Genomic DNA, 15,013 nt, shown 5'->3' on the forward strand with positions numbered 1-15,013 from the left:
TGTGTTATACAGGAGGTCAGACTAGATGACCACAGTGGTCTCTTCTGGCCTTGGAATCTATCTATAAAATGAAGTTGCCAAGTAAAGAATTCAGTAGTTAGGAAATGCCAGAATTAAAAGACAATCCATTTTGTCTTGTCCCAGACAGGGGTTTGGGGCTAGTCTATGTGGCTGATTCAGAGTACTGGAAAGCATGTTCAATGCAGATGCAATATTCAGAGATTTTGACATCCAGCCTCCAACAAGCTCCAGTGCATGTGTGCAAATGTGATTTACTGTGGCTGTTATATCTGACCCAATCAGAATGGATTTTCATAGATACAGGAAAAGGACCTCTTGGATCCTAGGACAAATGTTAAGTTCCTGATGAAAAAACCTGAGGCACTATAGGTTTTCCTTAAAAAAAAAAATTAACCATCTATTTTCCCTTAACCTCAATCTAAAAAAAGGATGAACCATTTTTGCCAAAACGTAAAAATAAATAAACCTGAGACCCTGAGACAGAGACCAAGCATGGACATTTTTAGTCTGAATGGTTTAAGTTTTGTAAAGTTATAAGCAATTGAAAATAGAGGGTTATAATTGGCAGTGTTAGGCAACCTCAGTAATGGTGATTGCCACCAGCCTCATTGCAATGATAGAGAATTAGATTTAATAAAACAATAAAACTAATAGATTATTAAATAAACAATCCTTGAGTTTTAACAATTATAAGTAAATAAGCCCTGCTGGGTTTGATTCATGTGGGTTACACAAACTGCATCCTGTAGCTCCTTTCATAGGGTTGGACAATGAAACAAATCCTGCCAGTTCACTTGAAGGTTGAAGTCCTAGCAATCACACTAAAATTTATGGGGACTGTATCTTCCAATGACTTATTATAGCTACTGCAGGAAGATTGGGAGTATTTCCCTATTCCTTCTGTTTGTGGAGGGCTGGGATTAGGCTGCTTCCTATCCCTGAAGAACTATATGGATTTGGTGAGAGTCCTCCCCTCCACCCCCACCAAAGCTAATCAATGTGGGAGCAGCCACCTGTGGGAGACCCTGAAGACCCTCTAGAAGGGAGCATCCAAGCCATTAGGAAGTAGGAAGGGGAGGCCCAGAAGACATCTAAATCCTCACCATTGCTCTCTCCAGCAATCCCCAGAAGATATATAAGTTAAAGCTGGGGGTCCTGCGGGCTGGGACAGCTGTTTCCCAAGAGGCTTGGGATGTGCAAATTTTGTCAGTTCAGGTCTGTGAATATTCACAGATCTAGGCTGATATTTTTATGGACAGGATTAGAACTTGAATTTTCCCAGATTTCAGATAGATTTAGGGTTCTAGCCAGACGGTTCTACAGCCCCGTTAACAACTCTGTTCAGATGAAACATGTTGATTAATGTTTTCTGTATTAATGTATTCTGAAAGAATACCCTTTATGAAACAACAATAAATATATGGATTAAAGAAGTGGATTGTGGGTCAAATCGTAAGTGGAGATACCTCACAAAAGCAACAAGTAAACAGGGGCTATTCAGTATTACACTTTATTTAGTCACAAATGTTATATTTGGACCCAGCAGAGAGGGACATAGACACAGGCACAGAGGGAGCTGATAGAAATACAGATGTCTACCATGCTCACTTTATTATTCAGGCTGCAAAACTGAAATTAATATAAAGGTGAGGCTTTGCACTGGGGAGGGGGGAGTGCTCAAAGATTTAAAGAGACAGGACATAACATTTCTTCATCCTACTTTTAAAAGCTTTCTAAACACATATACATTATCATTTAAATGGCTAATATGAAACACCATATAGCCTAACTAAAAGTTGCAGGTGGACTATCACAGACTCCTAAACTGCAAGGGATTATTCTCTCTGAAAAGCAACTCACTAACTAAACAATTTATAAATTCAGTTGGACAACTGGTTTTTCCACTCTCTTGGGATAACATGGTTACCATAGTACTGAAGTGTCCTGAACAACAGGAATCAACTGGACTGGTACAGTATTAAATGGATTTGGTACCAAAATTTCTCCCATTGGTTTCTCCATGCCATTAGAAAAAACATGGGAAAGAACTGAACACACTCTGTATGGTGAACCATCGTAAGCCAATTGTAATGGTAGTGAAGCATCAAAGAGCAAAAAAGTTTTGGTTGATGTCAACAGTTTCTTTGCTTTTCTAAATTCACATTCTTTAGTCCAGTTCCATTTTTTCTTTGCTTGTAAGAGTTTATGTAACAATGCAAATTGTGACAAAGCTCTGTCCTTGCCTCCGTGGGTCCGCATTTCCTGGCAGATTTCGCTAGCCTCAGAGGCTCACTGTGACCTTCCACGTAACCCTTCTCTCTCTAGAGACAAGGGTTACAGTCTACTGAGTCATTTTCATCATAAGCCAGCAAGGGAGGTGAGGAGAAATTATCCTTCCTTGCACAGTCTCTGTTGTCTCCCAGTCTCAGTGATTAATCAGAGGGCAAAGATCAGGGGGGAGCCCGGGCCCACCCTCTACTCCGGGCTCCAGCCCAGGGACCCTAATAGTATCAGCTATGGTAGCTGACCTTTTAGAAACATGACATGTGCAATTCCCTGGGCTACTTCCCCCACAGCAGCCCTCACTTCCTCAAGCTCCACTTCACCCTTACCTCAGGGCCTCCTTCCTTGTGCCTGATATGGTGTGTACTACTCAGTCTCTCCAACAGCGCAACTTCCTCCCACAGCTCCTGACATGCACACCCACCTGACTGGCTGGGAGGCTTTTAACTAGTTTCAGCCAGCCCCTGATTGGCTTCAGGTGTCCCAATCAACCTAGCATTCTCCCTGCCTTCTGGAAAGTTCTTAATTGGCCCCAGGTGTCTTAATTGACCTGGAGCAGCTTCCATTTCACTTAACCTGGTACGAGGGATTTGTTTAGCCTGGAGCTAATATATCTATCTCCCACTACTTTTCTATAGCCATCTGGCCTTGCCCTGTCACAAAATACTGTCACCAGATTAGGCAGAAATTTGCTGTAGTAATGAAGCAATCCTAAGAATGAATGTAATTGTGACACATTTTCTGAAGTTGGCACTTCAAGAGCTGCCGTCTCTTTCTCTGGTGATTTTCTTAAGTCCGTGGCATCAATGACATGTCCAAGGTATTCAGCTGAAATTTTGAAAAACTCACATTTGTTTCGACATGCTTTCAGTCCATGATATTCCAAATGTTGCAAGACACAGTCCAAATTTCAAACATGATCCCCTTGAACCTTTCCTGTAACAAGAATGTCATTCAAATAGCACTGAACTCCATTCAGTCCCTTCAGGATCTCATCCATGGCTTTCTGGAACTGGGCAGGTACTGATGTGATACCTAAAGTCAACCTGTTGTAACAAAATTAACCTTATTCTGTACTGATTGTGAGATATTTGCAAAATGCTGAATCAAACTCCATTTGTAGGTATGCATTGAGCAAATCTAATATATTGAAACACTGTCCTCTACTAAGAGTAGCAAACAAATCTTCCATACGAGGTTGTAGACACTGATCTTCAGATAAAACTAGATTCAGTGTCATTTTGAAGTCTCCACAAATTTGAATGGAGCCATCATTCTTGATCACTGGTACAATGGGCATAGCCCACTCACTGTGTGAAACCAGTGACAGGATGTCAGTGTTCACTAAATGGAGCAAATCAGCTTCTACCACAGGCCTCAGAGTATAAGGGATAACTATGGACTTGCAAAATTTTGGCTGGCTATCAGACTTAACACTGAGCTTCATTGACACATTGCTCATCTGTCCAAGCTCTTTTTCAAAAACTTTAGTCTGTCCAGTATTTCTTGAAGATTTCAAGGTGCTTTTGTGATCACCTTGATCTCAGTCCAATTCACTTTGTGCTCCTCAAACCAAGATCTGTCAATAATGGTGCATATTTTTCTTCAGTCACATACAAGGGTAAAACAACAGATTGTCCATCTAGTTTAACTTTCACCTGGAATATCCCTTTTGGGGTATCCTAAATTTTCTCTTGTATAAGTCTTCAAAACTGTGAAGGTTTCTTCCAGAGATGATTGTGACAAAGAATGATGATAGGTACAGGCAGAAATCAATGAAACGGCGCTCCAGTATCAAGCTCTATTCTTGTAGGAACTTCTTTGAACAAAGGTGTGACCCAAAGCCATTTCTGACTCCAACTTCTGATAACATGTGTAGTGCTAGGTCTTGGTCAGTGTCACTAAAGCTCTTGTCTTTTTTCAACTTATGAATTCCTGATTTCTGTCCTTTCTTAGGTTCAGTCTTCAGAGATGTCTTCTTGGATGTACGGTTACTCTGTGTTTCTCATCGTTGAACTGTACGACAGGTCCTGGCAGTGTGTCCTTTCTTCTGGCACTTTTGCAAATAGCTTGGCAAGCCCAGCAATCCTTCCCAGTGTGTGTAGGTTGTGCACAACCGCCACATGGAAATCCTTTACATTCTTGTGGTCCTCCATCACGCTGATGCAGGAGGTGAACATCTCAGTTCACACTAATTTCCATAGGACTCTTCTCAGCAGTTTCCATTGCAACTACTACTTCAACAGCCTTCTTGAATGTAAGCACTGATACAATCAGTAACTTCTTCCGGAGCTGGTCATTGCATAATCCGAAGACTAACTGGTCACACAGGACATCACTTAATGTTTGTCCAAACTGATAATGCTCTGACAACTTCCTTAGACCAGCAACAAACTGCGCTATCAACTCTCCACTTCCCTGATGTTGCCGATTAAACCGATATTGTTCCACTATAATCAGTGGGGTGGGAGAAAAATGTTCCTGCATTGCTGCAGTAGCTTCAGCATACGTGACAGTTCCAAGCACAGTAGACAATAGGTCACACAACAGTCCATGTGCCTTCAGTCCCATAATTGTCAGCAAACTTGAAACTCTTCATCCATCTAGAATGGTGTTGCAGGTTACAAATTACTCAGAATATTCAAGGTATACCACTCATAATTTGCAGCTGTGGTTGAATTCACCAACAGTGCCCACAAAAGTTGCCATTTTCTCTGCTCTCCTGTTGGACTTCCTCCTGGATGTCTTCTGTGCCACAGGAAACTGTTTTGTTGTTACTGCACTGTCTGCACTCATTCTTCCTTTTCTGGCTGTGTGCCAACACTGCATATTTCAGAATTCTTCCTTGGGCGGTACCTGGACTCCCTCTGCTAGCTATAGATCCTCAGTGCAGGCTAAGCTGTTTCTCTCTCTGACTGCTTGCATGTGGTCAGGTTTCAGAGGAACAGCCGTGTTAGTCTGTATTCGCAAAAAGAAAAGGAGTACTTGTGGCACCTTAGAGACTAACCAATTTATTTGAGCATGAGCTTTCGTGAGCTACAGCTCACTTCATCAGATGCATTCCGTGGAAACTGCAGCAGACTTTATATACACACAGAGAATATGAAACAATACCTCCTCCCACCCCACTGTCCTGCTGGTAATAGCTTATCTAAAGTGATCAACAGGTGGGCCATTTCCAGCACAAATCCAGGTTTTCTCACCCTCCACCCCCCCACACAAATTCACTCTCCTGCTGGTGCTAGCCCATCCAAAGTGACAACTCTTTACATAATCAAGTCGGGCTATTTCCTGCATAGATCCAGGTTTTCTCACATCCCCCCCACCCCCATACACACACAAACTCACTCTCCTGCTGGTAATAGCTCATCTAAACTGACCACTCTCCAAGTTTAAATCCAAGTTAAACCAGAACATCGGGGGGGGGGGGTAGGAAAAAACAAGAGGAAACAGGCTACCTTGCATAATGACTTAGTCACTCCCAGTCTCTATTTAAGCCTAAATTAATAGTATCCAATTTGCAAATGAATTCCAATTCAGCAGTTTCTCGCTGGAGTCTGGATTTGAAGTTTTTTTGTTTTAAGATAGTGACCTTCATGTCTGTGATTGCGTGACCAGAGAGATTGAAGTGTTCTCCGACTGGTTTATGAATGTTATAATTCTTGACATCTGATTTGTGTCCATTTATTCTTTTACGTAGAGACTGTCCAGTTTGACCAATGTACATGGCAGAGGGGCATTGCTGGCACATGATGGCATATATCACATTGGTGGATGTGCAGGTGAACGAGCCTCTGATAGTGTGGCTGATGTTATTAGGCCCTGTGATGGTGTCCCCTGAATAGATATGTGGGCACAATTGGCAACGGGCTTTGTTGCAAGGATAAGTTCCTGGGTTAGTGGTTCTGTTGTGTGGTATGTGGTTGTTGGTGAGTATTTGCTTCAGGTTGCGGGGCTGTCTGTAGGCAAGGACTGGCCTGTCTCCCAAGACTTGTGAGAGTGTTGGGTCATCCTTTAGGATAGGTTGTAGATCCTTAATAATGCGTTGGAGGGGTTTTAGTTGGGGGCTGAAGGTGACCGCTAGTGGCGTTCTGTTATTTTCTTTGTTAGGCCTGTCCTGTAGTAGGTAACTTCTGGGAACTCTTCTGGCTTCAATCATGTGGTCTGCTTACTTTCTCTTCATGGCTTTTGTGTTTAAACAGCTCTGGTAGTAATTGCAGTACCCTTATCCCTTGTTCTATCTTTATTTGCCCACTTCCCCTCTCTAGCTATCTGGCTCACACTATCCCAGGTGCAAAAAGCAGCAGTCTGTCATCTTGTGCCTCTAGGTGAAATGTCAACCTTTTTATATAGTATTATTTGCTTACTTTTTCTTGTTCTTCACGCAGAGACAGCAGTGGGCACTTGTGGGATAGAAATCCTGTGTTGCAAGATGATACATTTGGACCCAGCAGAGAAAGAGATAGACAGACACAGGGGGAGCTGATAGAAACACAGATGTCTGCTTTGCTCGCTTAATTGTTCTGGCTGCAAAACTGAAAGTACCACAAAAAAGAGGCTTTGTACTGGGTAGGGAGGCATTACTCACACATTTAAAGGGACAGGACTTCACAAAATATGTGACAGATTGAAAATATCCTGTAGTATCCTGGACAAACCTTAAGAAAATAAGATACATTTTATTGTAGGGTTACCATATGTCCATATTTTCCTGGACATGTCCGGCTTTTTGGTTCTTAAATCACCGTCCAGGAGGAATTTTTAAATATCTAAAAACGTCCAGGATTTTGACATTATTATTTTTCCCCAAAGAAGAGTTGATTGTTCAGGAAAGAGAGTGAATGTTGATCATTCGAGAAAGAAAGTAAATGTTGATTACTTGAGACAGTGCCCGCTTTTTCCCCCTAGCTCCCAGCCCTTGCGCCGCGAAACACCTGTTTCACATGGCTGGGAGGGAGGGGGGAGGAGGGAGAACGCGAGATGCTCAGGGGAGGAGGCGGGGCCAGGGCAGGGATTTGGGGAAGGGGTCCGATGGGGCAGGGAGGGGGCGGAGTTGGGGTGGGAACTTAGGGGAAGGGGTTGGAATGGGGGTGGGGAAGGGGTGGAGTTGAGGTGGGGGCGTGGGGATACGAGCAAATACCCCCCCCATGGAGTGTCCTCTTTTTTGAATGTTCAACTATGGTAACCCTATTTTATTGATTTACATTAAACTTTAATGAATTAGGATTAATACCTTTTGGGGTATATTGTATTAAAAATACAATTGTATATGTTCTCTAGTAGGGAGGGAGGTGATAATGTACTTCCTCCATTATCAGCCCTTTGAAGCCACATCCCTAGAAAGGTGCACATATACTAGTTCAGACTGGATTCTCCAGGGACCAACAAGCAAAGAAATGGTTTTTGGATACATAGTCTGGTTTTAAACTGTCTCATGGCCTTCTTCCTGATAAATCAAATGGAAATGATTCCTGGTCCCCTGAGGGCCCCAATCCTTACGATAGGGTGGAAGCACTGGGCCTACTGAGGCCTCATAAGACTGTGTGCTTGTTCTGAGCTGAAGCTCTGATGAACTGGTAACTGCAAAGAATCCCCTTGGGTTTGGCGTTGAAAGACTACACCTGCCAGAATCCATATTAAGTTGAACTCTGACGAGCTTATAAGCATGCATGTAGGATCTTTAATTGTTTTTAATATGTTTTCTCTGTAATGCTTTTACCTGAAGAATAAAATAGTCATTCAGAGAAAGAACTGTGTGGTGCCTTATACCTGTAGCAATTACACCTGTTGTCTGTCTCTGAAGAGAAAGCAAGCAGATATCCTTGGTAAACCTGCCTGTGTTGGACATGACCCAGTGAAGGCAGGGAACTGTGCAGCTTGGCAATACTCCATTCAGAAGGGAGAGAGACATGGGACTCCTCGCAGAAAAGCAATGGCTGGGAAGCTGGAAGCCTGAAAGTGGTTACCCTTGCTGGAACACTGAAGTAAAATACAGGTGCAGTTGCCCTGAATTGTGACAATATACCCAACTTAAAAGTGAATGTGAAACATTACTATTCTGTTTTGTTAATGCTTTATACCAATTTTGTACTGGTGGGAAGCATACAAGGTGACTATTGCGCCAGTATTTAGCATTGGGGACTGAGAGCAAGGATTCTTGGAGTCTCATCTCAGCTCTGACATTTATATGCTGGGTACTTTTAAGCAAGTCTCTTAGCCTTTTGAGTTAAGTTTTCCCATTTGTAAAATGGTGATAATAATGCCTACCTCAGAAAGTATGGTGAGCCCTGTACAGCACTGTTGAAAAAAGAACTCAAATGCAAAGTATTATTTTTATTCTCATCAGCACAACCACAGAACAGCTGCACATTATGAAAGAGAAGAAGTGGTTTAAAAACAAACATAGCTGCCAAGAAGCACCTTGCCAGGAAATCACCGGGGCTTTTGGCCTTGTACTGACATCTCATCCAAGGTATGGCAATATCCCAGTATTACACACCCTGTTCTGTCTTATTGCTTAAAGTGCAGTTCTTCTCTTCTAACGGAACAAACAGTACGTTTTTATTCCACACAGCTGCTCCCTTTTTGTATTATGTGTTATAACTGCATACTGTAATTACAAATATAATTGTTCATTGCTGTCTATTCATTTTAGCATTGCAAAGTTAGCACAGCTAGCAGAAAGCGAGCTGAATTCTATTTCATGTTCTGCATCATCAACAAACAAAATGATTTACTAAGGTAATCAGTTACATCTGTGCAAATCCACTGAAGGCAATAGGCTCACTGAAGCACGTTTTGAGCTGCAAAATCTTTATTTTCAGTAACAAGACGAGCAAAGAATCCAGCCTTAGTTTGTAGACAGGTAGAAAATGACATCCTTTTACCATAAATCAGGAACAATATGGAAATAGTTGAGACAACAAACATAGAATCCCACATAATGCTATTTACTTTTTAGAGAAAAAAAATTATTATTATTCTAAAAGCATGTAAACATTCTCTGTTAAGCATGTTAACACCCTGTGCTGCCACATCACTAGCTTGGCTGTCCTGCCTGCTGATGAGCAGTGTCTATATGCCAAGTGCTGCACTGTGTGGAGGGAACGAAAGGAGTACAAAATCCTCCCAAATGCCTCCAAAAGGGAGCAAAGTGCAGCAATGAGTATTGTTCTCCATATCATGATTCTGAGCCAATAAAAGGCCCATTTGAAACAACATCAGTACTGCCAACTCCCAGCATTCAAAAATGAGTTCATGCTTCAAAGAATTATGAGATTGGATTAAAATCATGAAATTGTTTTCTAATCTTTAGGACAGGATCTTTAAGATAGGAGTATTTTTGGATATTCTTCTATTTTTCAAGGTGCACTCAGGTTTTCCAGCTTTTCTCGGCAAACATGAAAGATAGAAACTTGGAGAAAGCAAGCAAGTGATGGGGTCACTGGTGGGTGGGATCGAACCTAGGACTGGTGGACCTAAATGCATGAACTTCTACTGCATGAGCTAAAAGCCACATGGCCCTTAGCTAAGGCTGTAGAGCAAACTCATTAATCTCTCTCTAAGTGGTCTCAGTGCCACTAGATGCAACCAGGAGGTGTGTGGGTTATATACTTCTCCTAGATCATAGAATCATAGAATATCAGGGTTGGAAGGGACCCCAGAAGGTCATCTAGTCCAACCCCCTGCTCGAAGCAGGACCAATTCCCAGTTAAATCATCCCAGCCAGGGCTTTGTCAAGCCTGACCTTAAAAACCTCTAAGGAAGGAGATTCTACCACCTCCCTAGGTAACGCATTCCAGTGTTTCACCACCCTCTTAGTGAAAAAGTTTTTCCTAATATCCAACCTAAACCTCCCCCACTGCAACTTGAACCTCCCCCACTGCAACTTGATGAGGAAGCATATGCCAAGCATCAGAGACTTCTCTGTTGAAATCCCCGACAAGCCCCCATTTTTAACACCAACAGACCCTGGTTGTTGGCAGGTGGGATCGAAGTTGGGATCTCTGGAGGTTAGTGCATGAACATCTACTGCATGAGATAAAAGCCACATGACCCTTCTTACCTAAGGCTGTAGAGCAGACACATTAATCTCTCTCTAAGTGGTCTCGGTGCTACTAGATGGGACAGAGCACCACACCAAAGAAGTGTGTGGGTTACACAAGCAGACAGTCTTACCAGACACAAGTCATGGAGCTGGGACTTTAAGAAGAACTCTAAAATTGTGAGAGCTTACAAAACTGTTAACATGATTTACCCATAAAGGTGTCCCAGTATTACCAGCTCTCACAAAATATTATCACTAGACTGATTATGTTTGGTGTTTTTGTAAAGCCCCAGCTCCAAGAGTCTCCTGATTACATAAGATACTCGGTTTTTTAAAAGAAGTAGTTTTCTTAGAAAACATGATCCCTTAAATGCTCAAAAACTAGACAGCAAATAAAAAGAACCCCAAATGTGTATCTTTTTTAAAAAAACTCATTTCTTGGCTGTTTAAGGGTTTTGAAGAGGTTAGCAACATCCTCCCCACAGGCTTCTCCCTACAATTCTCACCCAAGCCCCTTCCGCTTCCAGTCCCGCCCTCTACTCAGGCCCCGCCCTGCCCCCCAGCCCCTCCCCCGCCCTGCCCCAGGCCCCGCCCCCGTCTCACTTGCCGAGGGTGCCCAGGCTCCTCCTCCTCCTCCTCCCCTCGCGTCGTCCCTGGTTTCCGTTGCGAAGGAAGCGGCGTCTCTGGTTGCCAAGATGGCTGCGGGGCGGCCGAGCCCCGGGGCCGTGGGCGCCCCCGCCCCGCACTGACCTGCGTGTGAGGGACCGAGCGGGCCGGAGGCAGGAACTGGCATGGGGGCGTCCCGGCGGGGCTGAATGGAGCCCGGCGTGCGGGCCGCGGGGGGCGTCAGCCCCGCACAGCGGGAGCCGGGCTCTGCTGCCCCGGGCGGCCCCGGCTGGAGAAGCCTCTTCCGCCCAGAGCCGGACAGCGCCCGCCAGAGTCACGCCGGCACCTCCGCGGGCAGCGCGTGCGCGTGCGCGTATCCTTCGCAGGGTCCGGGCCCTGGCCACGGCGGGCTCTGCAGGGGGAGGGCTGACGGGCCCCGCGGGAGGGCTCCCCCTCCCCCCCTCCGCCCCGGGGGACGTTGAAGGAGGGGGAGACGGGCCCCAGCGACAGGCTTTCTGGGGAAGAAGGGAAGAGGTGCATGGAATGGGCCTCTTGAGGAGGGAGGCTGGGGATGGGAGGACAGGCCCCATGGGGTGACTCACTGGGGATATGCGGGAGAGGCTTGATTCAGCGGTCCCAAGAGGTGGCTGCTTTAGGAATAGGTGGGACAGCCACCCCAGGGATGGGTGGGACTCAGGATTGCTCAACTGCCCTCCTGTTTAGATGGGGGTGGGGTTTGTCGAATGGATGGGCGTATCCTCCCCAGTGGTTTTACAGGAGGGGCCTGCTTACACTATTGTCAGGATACCCAAGGTACCCAGTCCCTGTGGTGCCCCCCAGAGTGGTGGCAATATGGGGTTATTCTTGGATTCTAAAGCTAGAAGGAACCATTTTGATCATCTTGGAGCAATATATTGTGATGTTACAGCAAGATACATGGGCATAAAAAACCAGTTTCTTTTTACATCAAGGAGAATAAAACAGTACCTAAAACCATTTGGTTTTAGTTGGTTTGAACTTTCTGTCTTTCTCTAGTCTTGCATACGGTAGATATCTTGGGGATATCTCACTGCTGCACAATTTGATTCATCTTTACCTGTGATAGAAATGATGGGAGTCCTTGTGTAGACAGGGCACTCATGCTCAGCAGTATTTTTACTACTGGTTTCAGAGTAGCAGCCGTGTTAGTCTGTATTCGCAAAAAGAAAAGGAGTACTTGTGGCACCTTAGAGACTAACAAATTTATTTGAGCATAAGCTTTTGTGAGCTAAAGCTCATCCGATGAAGTGAGCTGTAGCTCACGAAAGCTTATGCTCAAATAAATTGGTTAGTCTCTAAGGTGCCACAAGTACTCCTTTTATTTTTACTGCTGTGTTAGTGAGACTTGCTCTGATTAGACAACATAGCAATAACAGAGCCTGTGGTCTGTGTGCACTTTTGCTCCCACTATTGCTACCCTTGGTGCTACTGTACCAGTGGTAGTACAGTGGTTGGCAACTACCAGAAATGTCTAGCCTATGTGTTTGTTTCCCTGCTGTCTATATAACCTGGGTGCCTAATCACTGTATTTCTACTGCACCCATTGCTGTAATGTCTAAGCATAAGGGCAGTATCTGATTAGATACTATTATTATTTATTTGTTAAGTAGTGACGTGCTTGGTTTTGAATAAGACAAAGAAAAACACTCAGTCTCTGATCCAAACATTTCATGTTCCAAAATACAAAGATTATATTTAAAACTGACAGCTAGGACTTTCAAAGAGGCCTAATGTGGTCAGGCACTCAACTCCCATTGAATTTTAATGGAGGTTGAGTGCTTCAATCCCTTGGGCTGCTGTGAAAATCCCAGGCCTAGGTATTATAACAACAGGCACTTTACAGATTCCTTGAACAGATTATATTAAACATTCATGTGTGTGTATTGGTGCCCCAGGAAAGTAATGGACACAATACTAAGGCAAATATTGGATCCAGAGTGACATTTACTGTATAGATAAGTATTTTAAGCAAGAATATCATATAATTTTCAGTTGGGATTACTCATTAAATTACAGATTAAACAATGACCATTTAGGGATTTTTTTAATGTTATTTTAAGAAATACTTTCCCTTTGATAACCTTGCTGTCTGGTAGCTAGTTCAGATAATAAGGATTGATGTATCCTCAACTCTGCATAATAAAGTTGTAATTCCATGTGGTATAAAGCCAGAGTGCAAAGCCTGAGTGGTTTGATATGGTCATAGAAACTAAGTGATGGAGTTACATTCTTAGTGTATATACATTAAGGCAGTACCTTTATTTAAAATTATATATTTGTGATAAGGAGCCATTGTGTAATTAGTTTGAAGAATCATCATCTTTTAGTTAAAAAGAAAAGGAGTACTTGTGACACCTTAGAGACTAACCAATTTATTTGAGCATAAGCTCACGAAAACTTATGCTCAAATAAATTGGTTAGTCTCTAAGGTGCCACAAGTACTCCTTTTCTTTTTGCGAATACAGAGTAACACGGCTGTTACTCTGAAACCTGTCATCTTTTAGTTGCTCATGGATAAAGTTTACACTTTCTCAAAAAACTACATAAAGCTCCAATCACGCGAAAGAATGCAACAGGCTACTATGCAAACAGGCTACTATGCCCATGAAAAGTCCAATTGTAAATATGTGCCTAACACTACAAACTCTTTTATAATCATTCTAAAACTTAATAAGAATACTGCATAGGAATTTCAAGGATTTCAGATACATTTTCTGTTCTCCTTAACATAATGCCATGGTCAGAACTTTGAAATTTCTTCTTGAAAGAGATTTAGAAGAAGAGCGTGAAGCATTATTAGAGGATCAAAAAATCTGTAGGAGTCGGGCACGAAAACATTGTATAGAGACAAACAGAAGAAGAAAGTAAGTAATTATGGGATTTGGTTGTGGGGGGGTTGTTTGTATTTTGTTCTGTGAGGACTTAGTTAAGTTGTTAGATATTTGTTTTATTGATTTGATTAAAAAAATCTATGGATCTAAATAGCAGCACAGCTCCATTCCAGAGGAATCGAGGATTAGTTTGTTGTTATAAGACACCCAAAATATGAAAAGTGTGAGTCTTCTTCAGAGATTCTCATTATTATGGAAACTTTTTTCTTTAATTAGCTTTGTTGATCAGAATTACCTTCCTTTAGCAATATTTCTTCATCTGCTGGGCCCCATCTGTATTCCTTGTATTCTCAAAACTCTGATTGGCTTTGTGGGAGCTTTGAATTTGCAACAAATACAGGATTGAACCCTTTTTATTTTATTTGTAACAGTCATCTTGTGGGTATTTTAAATGGCAACTCTGAATTGTCTACCTCTCTTAATACATGTTGTATGCAAAAACATGACAGTTGGCTAAAAATCATCAAACACAATGTTTTGACTGATGAGCTTTGAAAAGAATAATAAACTAAATCACAATGGCAAGATAAGGTATTTTGCTTAGTTTTGTTACATTACTGTTGTTACTGCTATGCATTTGAGATGTATACTGTACATTAGTTTATTAATCCTGAAATATTATACTCTTAATGTAACAACAGACTCTAGAAGTCTGTATTTATAGTGGGCTACTGTCATTAAATGGGTATTCATGTAGATGTTATATGCACTTCCATAAGAGTTCCATTATAATAGTAGCCTTAAGAAATATGGTGTGTTTCTAGATTATGATCGAGGTAAAATTATTAGTTAAATAATGTAGGTATGATGTATATAGAATAAATAATTGTTTATTTGTATGGCACCTGAGATATAATTTATCAGTGGTTGAACTGTAAGTGTGGTGTGAGAGATCTTCTCCTAACAAGTGGAAGATGAAAGGGAAATTACCTGTTTTGTTCTGCTCAGCACTCTGAAAAGTTGTAAAGTTCTCAGCATGAATACCTTGTGAAATATACAAAATATAGAAAACTTGAAAATCAAGAGCTACTGTTCCCCTTTGTGGGGAAAATAATGTAGGGACTAGGAAGCTCCTTGAGTTTTAACTTATTCTTTCTTCCTGGCTGTTCCATTGAGAGGGATGTGG

General features: G+C 42.5%; 2 protein-coding genes across 6 annotated transcripts in view; one reads left to right on the plus strand and one right to left on the minus strand.

Annotated features, from left to right (window-relative positions):
- The window catches only part of ANGPTL5 (angiopoietin like 5), a 37,448-nt gene extending 26,304 nt beyond the window's left edge, over window positions 1-11,144 (minus strand). The window contains exon 1 of one of the 2 annotated variants that reach the window (XM_075126949.1): window positions 10,959-11,144. In XM_075126949.1, coding sequence (XP_074983050.1) covers window positions 10,959-11,144 — 186 coding nt within the window. Of the gene's footprint in view, window positions 1-10,954 lie in introns of both variants that reach the window. The other variant, XM_075126958.1, reaches the window with a different exon arrangement.
- A 22-nt stretch (window positions 11,145-11,166) lies between these two features.
- CEP126 (centrosomal protein 126) overlaps window positions 11,167-15,013 on the plus strand; it is a 52,153-nt gene continuing 48,306 nt past the window's right edge. For all 4 annotated transcript variants that reach the window (XR_007355710.2, XM_048843488.2, XM_048843498.2 and 1 more), the window contains exons 1-2: window positions 11,167-11,330; window positions 13,741-13,860. Coding sequence is in view for 3 of the 4 variants with exons in the window: in XM_048843488.2 (XP_048699445.2) it covers window positions 11,167-11,330; window positions 13,741-13,860 (284 nt within the window). In the remaining variant the exon portion in view is untranslated. The remainder of the gene's footprint in view (window positions 11,331-13,740; window positions 13,861-15,013) is intronic.

The sequence above is a fragment of the Caretta caretta genome, chromosome 1 (assembly GCF_965140235.1).
Source record: "Caretta caretta isolate rCarCar2 chromosome 1, rCarCar1.hap1, whole genome shotgun sequence".
Lineage (NCBI taxonomy): Eukaryota > Metazoa > Chordata > Testudines > Cheloniidae > Caretta > Caretta caretta.